The sequence below is a fragment of the Pogoniulus pusillus genome, chromosome 26 (genome assembly GCF_015220805.1).
Source record: "Pogoniulus pusillus isolate bPogPus1 chromosome 26, bPogPus1.pri, whole genome shotgun sequence".
Lineage (NCBI taxonomy): Eukaryota > Metazoa > Chordata > Aves > Piciformes > Lybiidae > Pogoniulus > Pogoniulus pusillus.
In genome coordinates, this window is record NC_087289.1 from 11,803,451 (window position 1) to 11,821,603 (window position 18,153).

At 42.8% G+C, this 18,153-nt stretch overlaps 1 protein-coding gene across 2 annotated transcripts; it reads left to right on the plus strand.

Annotated features, from left to right (window-relative positions):
* Positions 1-3,735: 3,735 nt before the first annotated feature.
* LRRC31 (leucine rich repeat containing 31) lies at positions 3,736-16,335 on the plus strand. 2 transcript variants are annotated; one of them, XM_064164940.1, is made up of 9 exons: positions 3,736-3,961; positions 5,540-5,689; positions 6,072-6,239; positions 9,579-9,746; positions 10,591-10,758; positions 11,525-11,692; positions 12,789-12,956; positions 14,210-14,377; positions 15,557-16,335. In XM_064164940.1, exons 1-9 carry the CDS (start codon positions 3,949-3,951, stop codon positions 15,874-15,876), a joined length of 1,491 nt encoding a protein of 496 aa, XP_064021010.1. In that variant the 5' UTR covers positions 3,736-3,948; the 3' UTR covers positions 15,877-16,335. The 2 variants fall into 2 exon arrangements, with proteins under 2 accessions (XP_064021010.1, XP_064021011.1); XM_064164941.1 differs by lacking the exon at positions 9,579-9,746.
* The last annotated feature ends 1,818 nt before the right edge of the window (positions 16,336-18,153 follow it).

Here is an 18,153-nt window from a genome sequence, read left to right on the forward strand (position 1 = left end):
TGAGTCTGTGTCCCCTTCTTCTGTTGCTGGTTGCCTGGGAGAAGAGACCAACCCCCCACTTGCCTACAACCTCCTTTCAGGTAGTTGTAGACACCAGTGAGCCTCCTCTTCTGCGGGCTGCAGACCCTCAGCTCCCTCAGCCTCTCCTCACAGGGCTGTGTTCCAGGCCTCTCACCAGCTTTGTCACTCTTCTTTGGACACATTCCAGTACCTCAATGTCTCTCTTGAATTGAAGAGCCCAGGACTGGTCACATTACTTAAGGTGTGGCCTGACCATTGCTGAGTCCCTTGTTCTGCTGGCCACACTGTTCCTGATATAGGCCAGAATGCCATTGTCTGTCCTGGCCACCTGGACACACTGCTGGCCCGTGTTCAGACTTCTTTTCCTTAATCCTCAAGGAATGGTCTGTCCCACCTGCAGCCTCTTCTGAAGGTTTTTGTCTGGTCCTTAAGCCAATCCCTCCCTTTCTGCAAATTCCTGGGTGGAAAGAGAATCCACATCAAATTAGTGGACAATGCAGATCCTGTGGCACTACCAATGTGTCATCAGTGCCAGCTGAAGGCTTTTCAGCTGTGTAGGTAAGACTGAATTTTAATGCCTCAAGTATAGGATCAAAGTTGGAGGACAAAAGAAAGAGGCAGGAAAGGGATGATGGAGAGAGCTGTGGAGTGCGCAGTTTGATGTGCCTGGGAAAGATGAAGGCAGTGAACCTGGTCCTGAAGCAGGCCACACTTCCCATGCCCTCATGTTGCTGCAGCTTCTGGCACAGGTACTCTGAGCCAACACACCCCAAGGGCAAGTCACCTGGCACTGTCAAGGTCAGCAATGGGCATTGAGCCTATTTCCTCCTCCTGCCCACCTAGGCAGGCTGCACCAAACTGAGCCAAGCAAGGGAAGCCCACAGAAACTGCTGCAGGTAGTAAAAGTTGTGCTGAAAGGGGAAAGAGCAGCAGAGATGCCTGCTAAGGAAAGGGAGAGAGACTAATGTGGCAGTGCTTCAGTCTCCTCCTCCCACAGAGAGCAGAACAGTGGTTTCCCTGGGGTGTGAGCAAGGCTGGGCGAGAGAACTGCCCGAGAAGCAAACAAAAGTCACTGTGTTACTACAGGACTCAGAATATTAAACCTCCCTATGACAGAAACATGCCAAATCAGCACATTCTATATAAATATTGGCCCAGGTGCTTCCTGGGTATAGCTGCAGTGGTTGCATATCAGCAAGGATGGCTTTAGATTCTCTATTATTTTAACCAGGTGCTTGTGGGGTTATTTTCATTTAATGGCTAATGAGGGCCACCAAAAGCAGAGTTGCTATTTTACTTGGGTTTCATTGGAAGAGACACTACTAAAGGGAGAGGAAATCCCCAAAATGATACTCAGTGATTAAGTGCATAGAATATAGGATTTCAGTGTTTGCAAATCCTTTTTTTCAAATGAACTTGTGGCACTAATCCTCTAATGGCATTATTTCTTCAGAATATATGCCGGATTAAGGAGTCACAATGAGGTAAAGTACAAAACCCCACATTAATCTCTCCCCAGTGGATGCTGTGTGGGATGCAACTTTAACCCAAAATTGTTTCTGTTCCTAACCTTGCCCCAGGTCTACTCAGAGGGAAGGTTAGCTATAAACAAGTGTGACACTGAGCAGTCGGCAGATGGTCACAAACCATTTAACTGGATAGAAGGGGAAGGAGTTCATTATTTTTAAACTCCAAAAGCTAAGCCTGCCCTGTGCTGTCCATGACGTGCTGTAAGAAGCAGATGCACAGGTTAGCAAGGCAGCAGGAGGACACATGTTCAGAAGGATGCCATGGAGAAGACAGCAACCCACACAGCAAGGCCCAGTCTAGCAGCCAGCAGGGGCACAGCCAAGTCTGGCCATCATGAGATATTGTGTGTTCACAGCACAGCCCAGACCTATTGTAAAGTAATGTTTTCAGTCCAGTGCAGCCACCTCCCTCTGGTTACCCTGCTTTGTTTTGGTATAACTCTGTTGTCCCCTCTTCCCTTACAGCTGCTGTAAAAAATAGCTAAAGATTTGCTTTCTAGGAAGAGGAAACTGGGTCACTGTGAAACTACATTTCCCTTCTGACCGGATTACAGGGCTGCTGACATGGTGCCATGAGGTATTTTCAGTATCATTCAACAGCCTAAAGTGGTGAAAGAATTTCTGAATGGGCAACTCAGCACCTAACATATTGATGTCAGAGCCCAGCCTAGCCACTGTAATTGGTGCTTAACATGCTTAAGGATTTCCCTAGTTGTAGGGAGTGGAGATTATCAGATATTCCCAGTCCACAGGCTCACTGAACTGCTGCAGTGGGCATTGTGTGTCTTGGGCCAGCAGAGTCTGGCACGTGTTTTGTCTCTGTTTCGTCCTTGACTACTCTGTTATTAAGCACAACAAATAAACCAGATAAATCTGTTAAATCCAGTGATTCCTTACCAACAGGGATGGGAGTTTAGTTGTCTGCATAGCTGAGATGTCTGAATACATAAAGTGAATTAGCACAGAGGAAGGTGATCTTTCCCAGTGGATACATATCTGTAGTGATATTTTAGATTCAGAGTTTGGGACAGGATAGCCACTTGTGGTATCAGAAAAGCCTAAAACCAACTTGGAGATCTTTTCTGTCTGGGAGCAAAAATATGCCCTCTCTTCCTGCAGGGAGAGAAGGTTCATCACAGTGGTTTTGTTCCTACTGTAAATATTTCTCAGCATGGTCCTTCTCATGAGCAGGAAGATTCTCCTGAAGGTCACTTCAAGTTTTTCTTCTCTTAATCTTAACATGCTGGCTCTCAGCAGGGCCTGGTGCTTCATTTCACCCATTCTGAATAATTTGTATGTTGATACACTGAGTCAAGCTTATCCTCACAGCTGGTGTCTGCCTAGCTGCTTTCAAAGAATGGGCAGTTTTGTTGGCCAGCTTTATCGATCCCTACCAGCAGCACTCCAGTTTGCATATGGCTTTAGTGTGTACACAGCAGTGGATGGCTCCTTCTACGTAAGGAAGCATAAATTATATTGCAACAGGTGCAGACAGGTGAGCAGGAAGTGATAGGGAAATAAAGAGTTTGCCACATGAGAAGAGACAAGAAGAGTGGTTGATTTAACTTAGGAAAGTGAAAACTTTATCAGTTAAAAAGAATCATCAAAGCTAAAGAGATTCAGCATAAACATCCAAGAGTATTGTATAAGCTAGAAATAATAAAAATTGCTGTGATAAAGATCAGATTCTAAGGCAGATAGACTGACAAAAAAGGTGTAGTGAAATTTAATGTATGTGTGCCGTGTATCATGCTGTTGCCTACAAGCAGATTGTGCTGGATGGTGCAGGATGACCTCTCCTCTTGGGTCTTCTGTTGCCCTAAAATGAACAGGAGCGCTCTAGTCCTCTGTGCTCCTTTTCCTCACTGACCTCCACAACACTGCCCTGACAGCAGTGCTTTGCTCAGCCCGAAGCCCTATTTCTGGCCAGTACGGACAAAAGCGGTGGATAAACAAAGAGCTTTTCTTTAGGTAGTTTTGTAACCTGATCCAGAAGGTGAATCAGCCTCTTCTAACAACAGCTGGTCAGGGACATGCAGTAGTTAACTATCGAAGTCTGTGCTGTTACTTCCTGATTTCTGCCTTGTGAGTGATCCAAGCTGGGGCATGATCGGAGCATTTAAAAGGATTTTTCAAACCTCCCCCCAAAAAAAGAAAGGCCAGGGACAGCAGGCTGACAGAGGGACACAGTGCAGAGGAATAGAGGCATTGGGAAGGAACCACAAACTGCTTGTGCTGAGCTGCTGTTTTCAAAACTGATGAAGGCAGAAACTCTGAAAGTAAAACTACCTGGAAAGTCCTCTTAGGGAAAGAAGTGAGGTTTTGTTTGCATGTTATGGCTCACTTCTGCAAGTCCTAAAAGTCTTCTGAAACGTGAAAGAGATTCTCCAGTGTGCCTATGGAAAAGACAGGTACGTTTCTTTGTCTTTAACATAATGTTACTCTGCAGCATGAAGGCACAGCCAGGGTGAGCAGTGTTGCTTTACAGCTCCATAAATGTGTGCACACACCTATGGACAGTGGTTTGTTTTGTTTAGGCTTTGTACCTTGATGAAATACAGCCCTGATGGGCTCTGAAGAGCAAGATTTTTCATAATTTTAAGTACTCTGCCCTGAACACTTGTTCAAAGCAGGGGCTTTGATGTTGGGAAATCTGAGGGCAAGGACAGAAGTGAGATCAAAGGAACAGAAATAAACAACTCTGGAACTGATGATCAGAATGAGAAGCAAGAGCTCTCTGTAGAAGGTAATGCAGGTGTGCATGTGTATGTATTTAATTCATAGAAAATCAGCTGCTTCTCTTGCTGAACAGAGTTCTGCATTTTGCTGCCTACAGTTTGTCCTTTAGCCAGGATTTGCTTCTGACTGGACCACTGTCAAGCATGTACCTTCTAATTTGGTAGGTTTGAAGCAAGGAGTGAGATCCATGTTGCTGAGGAGGGATAAAGCTTTTGGGCGAACTCTCTATCTCCAATGTGAGTGGTCAGTGCTGCAGTCAGCTCATTAGTTGCAGAGCTTACTTGGTTTCAAAACCAAGCTCTGAGCAGTACCTTGGCCTGTGTTTAAGATAGGTCTTTGCCCATCCTGCTAGTAAAGACAGGCAACAAGAGCAGATGTTTTTGACCACTGGACACTGATGAGGAGGAAAGCAAGGGAATGGAAATTCATCATGTATGTTATTTTACACACACAAAAACACTCCTTGCATCCATACTAGAGAATATGAGACTGATTCTAAAAGGGAGCTGGATCATGAGGCTTAGATCCTCATCCTTGTCCTAAGAGTTTTGAGTAGTTTTGGGGAAACAGCGAGAAGACAGATAGTGAGACTGGGAATGCTGGTTTGTGTAATTTTTGGGTGCTTTTTTAACTGCCTATAGACATTAGATGAAATTACTGATCTGTTAAAGGGTTAATCAATGACTAAATACTATTTTCCTTGTTGTACAAACTGTTGGAAGAAGATAAGATAAGATAGAGCTGCTTAACAAAGCCAAGAAATGCAGGAGCTGGCTTACACATACAATGTATGAGAATGAACCCAAGCTGCATGAAGGATGCAGCAGATTCACTGCACAATTGCAGGCCCACTCAGTGCTGATTAAGTACACTCCATATTGATCAGCGTGGCTACAGTGCAGACAGGCAGAGGTGGTTATACCACCTGCCAATCTACAGTAGCTGCAAATTCAGAGTTTTGCATGAATTTCATGTTCTTGAACTGGTGGTGCAAACATCCAAAGTCACTGGTAGCATGGAGATGTTCCACAGGAAATTCTTTTTCTCACTCTGCACCAGGAGCTTTGTGGTGCTCTGATCTATAATGATCTTCTTACTCAAGTTATTGGTCCACACTGGTCAAAACCAGAGCCTGGTTTCCTGACAGATTTAGTCCATTTTCTAAAATGTTCACCCTAGAGCCACAGACAAGTTTTAACATATTGTGTTAGTAGCAGAGGTAATCAGGACCTTCTTTCTTTCTTACTCAGATGGACTCTCACATCTTATTTCTGAAGCAGAGTCACCATCTGGTGAGCAGAGATTTAACCAATTCATGCAGAAACTGGGAAAGAACCCCAACAGCAAGAATCTGGATCTAAATAACTGTGCACTAAGTGCAGCAGATGTAGCAGAGCTGGGTAAATACACATTTTATTAATACATTAATTCTTCTTTGCCTATTCAATTATTCACTCTCCTTTTTTGCCTTCTCTTGCTTTTATAAAGGCCTGGGTTTAATATTTCATCTGATAGTCCTAGCTCCATGAGAAATATTAATTAATAAAGGGTATAAATTATGCAACATATTTAAATATAAAAATGATACAAGTGTGTGAAGCAGGTGAAAGTCCTTACATTGGAACTACAGAAAGATGAGGTGCAAATTGTCATGGCTTTATAATGCTATATTGGCTGTAGGAAGCATCTCTGTATTAAAATGTACTGAACTCCAGGGTGAGTAGATAATGTGCAAACATAGCACACTTTATTTTTTAATAATAAAACTTTTTTTTTTTACAGCTTCTTTACTGCCATTTCTTCAAGAGCTGGAAGAGATCAGCCTGTCTTGGAATGGCTGCATTGGTGGGACTTTGAAAGCTCTCACTGTTCATCTTCATCACGTGAACCTGTTGAAAGTCCTTCGACTAAACAACTGCAGGCTGACAGCTGAGGATGTCATCTCCTTAGGTACAGGATTTCGTTTACATTTACTTCCAGACAGCTTGAGTCTAATATAATCCACCTTGAGTACTGTGTCCAGTTGTGGGCTCCTCAATTCAAGAGAGATGTTTAGACACTGGAAAGTGTCCAGAGAAGGGTGAGGAAGCTGGTGAGAGCCCTGTGAGGAGAGGCTGAAGGGAGCTGAAGGTGTGCAGCCTGAAGAAGAGGAGGGTCAGGGCAGACCTCATTGCTGTCTACAACTACCTGAAGGGAGGCTGTAGCCAGGTGGGGTTGGTCTCTTCTCCCACAGAACCAGCAACAGAAGAAGGGGACACAGTCCCAGGTTGTGCCAGGGAGGTCTCGGCTGGATGTTAGGAGGAAGTTGTTGGCAGAGAGAGTGATTGGCATTGGAATGGGCTGCCCAGGGAGGTGGTGGAGTCACCATCTCTGGGGGTGTTCAAAGAAAGCCTGGATGAGGCACTTAGTGCCATGGTCTAATTGACTGGATAGGGCTGGGTGCTAGGTTGGACTGAATGATCTTGGAGGTCTCTTCCAGCCTGGTTGATTCTATGACCTCAGCGCATCCTACTCCTGCTGCTTCCACACTGGGCAACATAAAGTCCTGCTGTGAAAGAGTGCACAGAACTTGGGCTTATCAGTGGCCTTATACATTTGAGTGTCTCTGCTGAGTTCATTCCTCAGGGTACTAGGCTTTTACATTCAAAAGGGAACAGAATTCAGTCCTGTTTGCAAGAAAGCCTGTTTTCAATTTGGATAAGTATTATTTTGGCTAGCTTTGATATCTAATGGTAAGCAGAGAACTGAAACAGGCAGTCATAACAGGGTCACCTTAGGTCTTCATGCTGCAGGACAGATGAGTGCTCATCACAAAAGGAAAAAATATTCTTTTGGAGGAGACTTTAAACCACCAGTGCTGCCTCAGAGCATCATAAATTCGTTTTGCAATTCCTGAAGGATCTTATTCTTCTACTTACTTACTTACTTGGAATTCCTGCAACCCTGTTCCCCGACAGGGCATTAGATTTAACAGTTTTAAAGATGGTGTTATACACTCAGGTTCTGATGCTGAGTCATTTACCTCTGGGCCTGGAGTTTATTCTGAGGTGGGTCTGTGATTTGTATCAAAAAGGAAGGAGAAACACAAGAAACAAAAAACAGCTGGGAATTCTAGAAACTGCTGCTTATTTTGCAAGTTGTGAAAATCAGTCTGAGTTATAAAGCTGGGGTTTATGTCATTCATATCAGGCTTTTCCCAGGAAAAGTCAGTAATAAAATGACATATCTGGTGGTAGGTGAACAGTGGGTCATGCTGTCTGTTGGGGAGGAAAATTGCCTCTCTACAAAACCTGGTAAAAATACTTGGTCTACTTCTGCTGAGGTTGAAATCTGTGTTTCAGTCTCATTACATTTTTAAATTTTATTTCCTCCTTTTTCAACACCCTTTCTTATTTTTTTTTTTCCCTCTTGAGTTTTGCTGTATTTCCAATTGATTTATTCTGCCTTGTTCTCCTGTGCTGTTTCCTTCCTCTTTCTGGCTCGGCCTCTGCTGAAACTGTTTGTAGGACTTGAATTTAAACGTGATGTTCTTGACATGTGGAACAGCAACAGTCAGTCTGCACTGCTTTTGCTTGTGATTTTGAAAACAGCATCTGTCTGGGCCGATGTGACCACTTGTGAACTCAGTGCATTGTCCTTAGAAATCAATGCCTCAAGTAGAACCATAAACCAAATCTCTCCTATGTGATTGCTCAGAACTGTGGCTGTGAGAGGTGATAGAATAGAAACATAGAATCAGTCAGGGTTGGAAGAGACTACAGGGATCATCTAGTTCCAACCTCCCTGCCATGGGTAGGGACACCTTACCCTAGATCAGGCTGTCTAGAGCCTCATCCAGCCTGGCCTTAAACACCTCCAGGGATGAGGCTTTCGCCACCTCCTTGGGCAACCTGTTTGAGGGTCTCACTGCCCTCATGCTGAAGAACTTCTTCCTAACATCCAGTCTGAATCTATTAGTTTCTAGCTTTGTTCCATTCCCCCAAGACCTATCACTACCTGACATCCTAAAAAATCTCTCCCCAGCTTTCTTTTAGCCCCCTTAAGATACTGAAAGGCCACAATAAGGTCACCTTGGAGCCTTCTCCTCTCCAGACTGAACAGCCCCAACTCCCTCAGTGTCTCCTCATAGGAGAGGTGCTTCAGAAAGGATTCCAGGAAACAATTCCAGGAGTTGTACTCCTTTATTTATCTTCTGGGTGGAAAATGTCTTTGAAATGCTAGTCCCCATGTCAAACAGAGACAGGCTGTGCTGCAGGGGCAAACCCACTTCTCAGCTGCAGAGCACTGCTCAGTGTTCAAGACTGAGAACAGCACTTTAAAACCAAAGTCAAGACATATCCTTTTCTCTCAAACCTGGATGTTCATTTACAAAAAGAGGAATCATTAATTTCCTATTATAAATCTTTTGTGAAGAATTAATTATGAAAACACACAGACATGAGAGGGGTTTATTATTAAAATACAGTTCTCAGTTATTGGCTTGATGTTCTGTATGACACTTTGAAACCATATTTGCATATGGTCTGATTAATTGATCCTTCTTGGGAATGAGTTTATGCAAATATGCATCTGCATCCCTCCTCTGAAAAGGAAGTGAGGAAGCTGGATTTAGCAGTGGGGTGTTGGCATTACAAAGAAGCACTAACACAATTCATGTTGGTGGGTGCATCAAGCCTGGAAAAGGCTCATTTTGCTGAATGTACTGAGTGTAATCGAAATCAGTGCTGTCTGCTTTGGATCGTGGGAAAGTTTGGGTCAAAACCATGCTCATCTTGATTTGTTATGATGTGAGTCAGAAATTCCTCTCAGAAATGCAAGTTTTATGTTTCAGAAGTAGTTGTGAGAGGACTTCTTTCATCCCCTTCAAAATGACCTGTGGATGTAGTATAGAGGATGTTGGAAGTCTGCCAGGTAAAATAGAGCAGAACTATTCAGAACAGTAAATTCAGGCTTGTCATTTGTATTGATTTCCCTGTAGTCTGGACTTTCTGGGTCCTGACACAGGTCTACAGTGATGGCCAAAGAGTCTGATGAGGATCTAGGAACCTGGATAGGTTCTATGTGTACTGTGACAATGACTTGTGATCTCTATTGCTTCTCAGACAAGGTGAGGATTTACACACCATGGCTGCAGTAGCAACGATTCATGGCATATATCAATTTTCCTGGCAAGCCAGTTGAGAATTCAGTGATTAACCATCCTCTTAAATCCATTCCAAACTTATTTGGTTTTTTTATCTCTCACTGAATTTGATACCTGGAGCAAAACATCTTGGACTTCTGTTACAGGACAGGCATCTGAAATTGTTTCTCAACTTGAAGAACTGGATTTATCATGGAACAGTAACATCAGTGGAAAACTGTCACTCCTGACAAAAAAACTCCAGAAAGGATGCAAATTAAAGCTTCTGAAAATTACAGACTGTAACCTGACAGCAAAGGATGGAGAATCCCTTGGTATGTGTGTCCATCTAGCTGGACTGAGTCTGGCCTCACAGTGTCACTTGTCTGACTTAGCTGATGGTTGAATTGAGTTCAGGATTAGTGGAAAGTTAATTTATTTCAGGCTCTGCATTATAACAGCATTTACTACAGACTGTGTGGATTTAATGCAGTTTCTTCAAAAGAAGAAAGTTGTTCTCTCTGATCAAATGAGGTAGGGTTTGATCTAAACCACAGTCTGCCTCAGTGATCCGGAGTGGCTGCATCCTTTGAGACCCTGAGCAAGTCATGTGTGACAGAATTAAGCAGCTGAATTTGTATTCAGCCATGAGATGGGAAAGAAGGCCTGAGGGATAGGAATTGAGGCTGAGTTGTTAACCACTCATCACCTCTCCACTCTTTCCTCTCACCACAACTGAATCCTGTGTGGTCTTTTGATCTGATTCTGTATTTTGAAAGATATTCTATCCCTAAAGAAAAGCCCTTGTGGTCTCATCTCCACTGCAGGAGGTGTCCCACATGCAACACACAGTCCTCTCTCTGTTCAGTAGAAATTTGCCTTTCTCTTTGTCTTCCTGCCTTTTTATTCCCCTGTGCTTTTCTTGTATTTTGTACTGTTCTTGTATTTTTTTCCACCTTTCTTTTCATACAAACTTTTCACTGATTTTTCTTGATCCCTATCCAGTCTTTATTTTGCTGTATTTTTTAGGTAGAACAGAAACTTAGTAAGTCTAAACCACACATACAGGCAAAACCAACCTCTTCCTGTTTGTTAGGGTGGTATATTTTTCTAAGGTTCACTTACATATTTTCCAAACATTTACAAGTCTTGGTTTTCTTGTCTTATTTTTTTCCCTAGCTGAAATTCTGCCTATGATCCCAGACCTCGAGGTATTAGATCTCTCTATCAACACACACATCGGCTCCAGCATGAAAGCTATTGCTCAGGATCTGAAAAATGTGCCAGGCTTGAAAGAGTTAAACTTGCACATGTGTGGATTAAAGCACGACAGCCTCCAGGGCCTAGGTTAGACTTTATGTTCAGAAAGACTTTCATTCTGAATAAATTGTACATCTGAAAATCATTTAGGAAAGGCAATGAGGTGGGATTTTGCTGATGGTTTGGCAGTATTAATGGGCAACCGTTATTTGCTGTTTGAGGATTGATAAAAGGCTACAGAGACTTCCAGCAGGAGTAGCATTTATCTTCCCTGAGCTCAAGCATGTGAAAGTCAATGGGAAGAGTCACCCTCCACACCATTTATCTGAGACACATCTTAGGGTAGATTAGTGGCTCTCTGCATGTGCTTCCTCTCTCCCCTGACAGAACATAGACAAGGGCACAGAGAGACTGGCAAACTTTTAACAAGGTAATTCTCCTCTCAGAGGGAAACTCAAATTCACCATCATGACTTAACAAGTGTCCAGTGATGCCATATGAAATGGGCTTATTATCTGTATTCTCTCTCCCTAGTGGACGTCTGATCTGTAAGACAAAACAACTGGCACTAATTAGCACATCCAGTAGTAATTTCAGCAAAAGGCTGAGGACTGAATGGATCTGGGGGATGAGCTGGCCTCACCTTCACCTGCTCTTTCAGAGGGGAATGGAGTTGCAGAGATGGGGAAGCTTTGTGGCATTACTGTATGTCTGCTGTGATTATACACTGAAGCTTAGTCTAAGAGCTTTGCCTGCAATACCTTGTGCAAACTTTGATTTTAAAGGAATGCTGAAGCTGTGATCTGTGCTGTTGCAGCAGCCAGTGACCAGCCTGCTCCCTTTTCCATTTCAGATGCTGCTTTACAGCACCTTGCAGAGCTAAGAAAATTAGATATATCGTGTAACAAAGAGATTGGTGGTGGCTTTAAAGACTTCACTGCTCATTTGGCCAGCTTGAAAAATCTGGAAATCCTTGATCTCCACCAGTGCTGTGTGACAGAAGAGGATGTGACCGTTTTGTGTAAGGATACACTGAGGAAATCCGTTCAGAATCTAGGTTTTGGTTTCTGAAAGTATCTCAAAGGTGTAAGAGATTCTGCCCAGTCTAGCAGACCTCAGGATGTTTCCATCAGGCAGCTCTGACAGTGCAGTGTGGAGAATAGCTGTCTTGATCAATGTTGAGTGGGTTCTTTTTCTGATTCAAAGGAAATCTTATAGTAACTGATCCCATGTGGAACTATGGACCTGAATCTGCCATGATTCAGGCCCACAATGGGAATGTATGAACTGCACTGAGCACTGCCTGTGTTGATAATCAGTAATTTTGGAAACATTCAGAGACAGTTCTCGTGATGATTTAAACTGCCATAGATCCAAGGTGTGGATATACATGTAAAGGTAACTGCCTAAAACTCTGAGTGTCAAGTAGAGATTGAAGGTGGGGACCTGGCATTGCTGCTGCTTTGAGGAAAAGCTGAAAATTACAGCCCTAGGCTGAAGTGATCCAACTCTTAAATACCATCAGGAAGTCAAAAGCTTTTCCCATTCAGCCAGTGAGATGATTTGTTTTTCTGTCTGCATTCTCATTACTTTTTGACTGTTTTTCACTCTTCAGTAAAATAACAAAAATCTCATGACTCAAAGCTTCTATTGTCCCCATCTTAATGACAAAGAAGAGAATTTGAAAAGCTCATGAGGATGCATGGGGTAATATTAACTATTAGTAATAGCAGTCATGATTTGGTTTTAATTTGTTGACTAATAGAGAATAATAACATGAATATGAATGAGTTTCAGTGAGCAGAGAAGATATTTGGAAGTAACTCTCATCACATTTCATGTTAAATTCCCTATGTCACCTAGAAAATTCCAACAGGAAGCCATATTCTGACAACCTTCCAGGCAGTGTATAATAGTGAATTTCTTACACATCCCTGCTGTGAAAATTACAAGGCTATTTATGGACTTAAACCCTACTCACCATAAATTTGAGTGTCAAAACTTGGCCTTGACTTTCAGATTGATTTATAAAGACAAGAAATTATATCAAGTAAATATACAACAACATATTTGTTCTGGATCAGTGACTGCCTAATAGATATTTCATGTTTTCATAGCCCAGGTGATACCTTTACTCTCCAATCTTCAGGAGCTGAATTTATCTTCAAATAAAAATATAGGAGTCTCACCTGATCCTCTTCTGGGCAGGCTCAGGTTTTTACCAAAGCTGAAATCCGTGGCCATCAGCAACTGTGATTTAAGTGAAGAGTTGTTTTCATCACTAGGTAGGAAAGGGTTTTATTAAAATGTGTCTATTCTCTCTGTATCCTTGTGGGACAAAGCACTTCATTCTCCTTTGGCTGAACTCCAGAGACAGAGGTTATGTTATTGCACAGGTCCTGAGGTAAAGAGCCTGTGGTGATGCCAGTGCTTCACGAGACCTGCTTGCAAAGGAAGACCACTCTATGTCTTCACCCATTACACTTGATCGGATAAAGCCCTTTTAGTTTAGGTTGGAACTGAGATGATCTTTGAGGTCCCTTCCAACCTAAACCATTCTGTGAGTCTGTAGTGTTTTGTCTGTCAGGAAGCTTTTGCATACTCCCTGCTTTTGGAAAAGAAAGGAAAACATGATTTCATACTGTGCTATAACCACAGGATGTTAGAGGTTAGAAGGGGCCTCAGGAGATCTTCGACTCCAACCCCTGCATTTGCACTATTGTAGGGGAAAGTGTTGGCTGAAAGTTTTTCACCTCGCTGCAGGAAGAAGTTTCTTCTGAAACTTTCTGAGATGTAGTTAAGGATGGGGCAGTGGAGGAATGAAGGTGATGACTGCAGTAGTGGGAAAGTATTGCAGAGCCATGAAGAAAAGTCCAGTCTGACACAGGGTGTGTAAATTCAGCCTCTCTTGCCTACTTATTGCGAATCTCAGTGGATTAGTGGCTGCACTGTCCCTTTGATAGGTGTTCCATATGGCACATAAAATTTAAGTGCAGAGGGATCTGTTAGTCACTGTGTATTGTACTTACATTTTATGCTGCTTATGAGTGGCATTGAAACCTATAGTAAAGCTTGTTTGCCTTCAGCAGGAGCAAACTAAACTGATCTGAGATCCCTGCAGGAACAGTACTGTATTTATATCCTTACAATTATGTAAGAGTGACATCATGGAAATTGGTATTGTCAAAAGATAACAAAGTTTCACCTTGCATGGTGAGTTCACAGCAAAAAAAATGCTGTCTTTAAATGGATATAAAATAGTTTAAAACAAGCTCTTAAATTAAATTTACTTCAGTGGGACAAGGCCAAGCCAATAATGTAAACAGTGCAAGAACCTCCTCCACAGAGTCCTTAAATAGACAGGCAGGCTCTTCTTATATTCTTTTGTCTGGCTTTTATTAGGGTAAAATAAGTCATTGTAAGTACAAGTAGGCAGCCTTTTAGGAGTCTGTTTGCAGGTGAATTGCCAGTGAGGTGTCTATCGAGGCCATTTTGTCTTCTCTTAGTAAGCAAAAGTTGCTGGTCTTAATCTTTTCAGCTGAGGCTGCCCTTCACCTTCCTGAACTGGAGATATTAGACCTATCTTGGAATAAGTGCGTTGGTGGGAACCTAAAGCTGCTTTTGGGAGCACTAAAGCTTGCAACGGAGATTCAAGTGTTAAGACTGAGCAGCTGTAACTTGGTGACTGAAGATTTGACACTTCTAAGTACGTATAATGTGGTATTTACTAGCAGTCAAGATGCTGGGGCATTTAGACCACAAGTCAGAAGGGACTTGTTCCATGAGCTGAGCATGTTTTTGCATAAATCAAAGGAAAAGATGGGAAATACAGCAGTGGGTTTTCAAAACTGGGTTTTCATTTTGCTGAGGGCTGTCCCCTGTGCATGCAGAGTGCAAAAGTTGAAAGAAAAGTAAAAGTGCAAAGAATCTTTTAGCTGTTTTATCTGTCAATACAAAAAGGCACCACTTAGAAAATGCAGGGTTTATGTCTGATTTTATTTTAACTTTTATTTTATGCTGCCTCTGAAGAATTTTATTTTGCTCAGTTGCTGTTTTGTGGTTCAGTAACTTATAGAAAATGTAGGTAGTGACTGTTAGTAACACAGGCACTGCCAGCTCTCAGTCCACTAAGTGTGCTTCTGGGGCCAGGCTGTTGTGGGAGAATTAAAACAGAAATATTTTCTCCCACCTCTTAGCAGCTGCTCAGAAATGCTGGAAAGTGGGAACCTGATGAAGGAATAAATCCCAGGATCCTATTAAAAATCTGTTTATTTATGATCATCCTTGTGATTCTGTGGGCCTGACTCGTGGGGTTTGTTTCTGAGACTGGCAGTGGCTGTGTGACAGCTACTAAAGCTCTGTAATCTGAAAGCTGCTGAGATGAAGTCTGAATATTTTTGAGTTGACAAACATCACTCTCCATGGGTGTCCTCTTTGCCAGTCATATCTTAAGCATCCCGATTTCCTTTAGGGCATATTATGTCCATTACTCTCCCACAGTGAGAGGTAGCTGCTGTAATCATGCAACCTCATCGAGTTTTGCTTTCTTTCTAAATCTCCCTGTAAAGTCTCTCTGCCTCTTTTCATTTGCACTCCTTCCAACTGATTCACAGGCTGCCATACAAATTTAACTCATTGCTTCTGTTCCTTTCAAATCACAAGCAACCCCAAATGTTACACACTCCTTCAGCTGCGATAAAAGAGTCCTTCCGAGATCAACAGCAAGTGATTTTATTTTGCTGAGGAGCTGAATCTTGCTGTTTGACTGCTGAAAAAAAACCCAAAACATTTAAATAAGGTGTAAGGAAGGAGCAACGTTTTAACAAGCTGTTCCAGCCATCTCCAGGATGTGTTAGCTGTGTTTGTGTCTCTCAATTTCTTGCAGCGTTCCTGGCGCAGGACGGCCATCTAGGCAGATTACGGGAGCTGGATGTGAGTTACAACAACAACATCTCTGATGAAGGGTGGCTCCTTTTCTGTCAAGGCTTAGCAGCGTTCAAAGAACTCTCAGTGCTGGATGTCAGCCTTCGCCCGTCATCCTGCCGTGACTGCGGGACATGGTTCAGCGAGCTGCTAGCAGCCCTGCCACAGCTGCCTGCCTTGGCAGAGCTGGGGCTGCAAAGATGGCTCCTTTCAGAGTCGCAGCGGAAACAACTGGAGAGCTTTAATCAAGACAACAAAAGAAACATTCGTTTTGACTGTTGATGGAGCTTGAAGGTTCCTGAAAGGTCGTTCACAAGCAGCATGTGCACCCAGCCTTATGTGTCTCTAACTGAGAAGACGTCCCAGTTTTCAGAACTCTTGCCTTAGGAAAGCTCTTGAAATTGCTCCACAGTTACAGAGAAGTGTAGTTATTTAACCTTCTGCATGCATGGATCATTCCAGCGACTGGCATATTCTTTCAGGCTCTCTGAGCCATGTTCACAGTACTACACGCACTTAGTCGCCCTGTTGTGAATACCGAAGTGACAGCTGTCAAAAGAGCAGTGGTGATTTCAGACGGACACACTCAGGTTTGCCAGTGTGGGGAGGAAGTGGCTGGGGTGTGTGCTGATGCAGGAGGGTGGGCAGTGTGAATATGGCCTCGTGTGTATATGGATAATGTCTTTAATGTGAAAATATCTACAACTTCTGTTTTAAAGTTTAGTTTATTTTTCCCCAAAACCTTTGCCTCTTTGTCACCTAATTATGAGATTTGGAAAGCATCCCAACAACTCAGGATTAGATATTCTCTCAGTATGGAGAATACAGAAGGAGCTGTTCTGCCTCTACTCTGGCCCTTGATGCCATCTCACAGTGTAGATGAGTCTTGTGTAAAGAATCAGCATGAAATCAAGGTGAGAAAGTTGGGTGACGTCTTTTTGGGTCTCAGGGGCAAGGGGAATGCTGTGGTAGGTTAAATCTGAGATATGTCCTGCTACCTTAGCAAGGATTTGGGATACAAAGCAATCTTTAAGTGTTCTGGATAATGCTATACAAAGCAGGATGTTTTGGGGATGCACCTTCTCATCCTGAGCTGTTTCAGCCTTACTTAGACTGTCCTTTCTGTACAGACCTTTTTATGATACACAACACAAAACTTCCAGATCTAAGAGTGGGAAGACATGAAAGCCAGCGTGAGTCTCTGCAGTGTCTTTTTGCATCCTTGCATGCAAGATTAATCTGTTAACCTTCACAACACCTTGTGACATAGACAGTATTCTTATCCTAACACTAAAGATAAATGAAATAAGCAAAGTTTATTATTCAGAGTCACAGAGCAGCTTCTAGCTAAGAGCACAGCTGCTGTTCTGTCCCAAGACTTAGAAAAAGCACCAGCCTGAGGCGTGTGAGTGGCTCCTCCTTTTGTTCATTTGATAATGTCTTATTTGACATTTTGTGGTATTTGCTCACACAGAGACAAATTCTGGCATAGCTGTGTTATGGAGCGTGTTACCCCACATGTGAGCTCAAAGACTGCCATGGGATTATTCACTGGTAAGGTATTTTAAGAAGTAAAGATATTAGATCTGCCCACTGAGTGAGGAGTCTTAGAGAAATCCTGAGGGATAAAGTACTGCTCAATTAGCTCTGAGTATATCTGTGTGCTGCAGCAATCTCTGGAGAAAAGGCACACCAACATCACTCAGTGGCAATTTCCTAATTTGCCAGGACCTCTCTCAGTGATTTTTCTCTCAAGTAAATGCAGACCAATATTCAACTTTCAGCCTAGCTGATCATTCCAACGTCAGCTTCTTGCTGATCAGGGTTACAACCAGAAGCTGACCATGTTCTGCTGATCTCTCTTGATCCATGATTTCATGTGAGGGTCTCCATGGACTTCCTCATTCTGGTTTCAGTTCCACTTAAAAAAGTGCCTTTGGTCCCCCAGCTCTGAGAATGTGAGATGAACTGGAGCATCTTGGTCAGAGGCAGCAGGGAATTGCAGTGCGAGATCTTCAACCTCTGAAATGAAGCAAGGATCCTCTGTTCTGTGCAGGGCTAATGAGATACTTTAAAGCAGTGACTCAAATCAGGAGAATTACTCTACTGTGCAAGTACCATCATCTTAAACAACAGCATATCAACCTCTTCTCTTATTCACTTGCCTTCCTGTGACTTTTCCTCAATCCAATCTGCCTTTGATCCAACTGGGAAATTGATAATTTTGTCTGTTCTGGTAGAATCTGAATGACTTCTTTCCCACTTGAACCTCTCTGTGATTAGTAAAGCAGCTACCCCATGTTCTATGTCCAGTGTCTGTTGCAATCTTACTGACTGAACTGGACCTCAATGTTGGGGTTTCTTGGTGTGTTATAGTTGTGTTCCTCATTCTCGACTCCTTGCACTGCTAGCAAGCTCTCCACTTGCCATTTGTGATCCCTGTCTTCACTCTCTGTCCTGTGATGATTCCCTCATACTTAGTCTGCCAGTAAAATCTTTTATTAAATCACTTCTATTAAATGTCCTATTTATGTGCCAGTCTTCCTGGAAATCTCTCCC

Bases quoted from the DNA above. Each gene is read 5' to 3' on its own strand.
- LRRC31 (XM_064164940.1), top strand. The intron at 6,240-9,578 runs GTACAGGATTTC...CTTCTGTTACAG, and splicing joins TGAGGATGTCATCTCCTTAG to GACAGGCATCTGAAATTGTT. The intron at 11,693-12,788 runs GTAAGGATACAC...ATGTTTTCATAG, and splicing joins AGAGGATGTGACCGTTTTGT to CCCAGGTGATACCTTTACTC.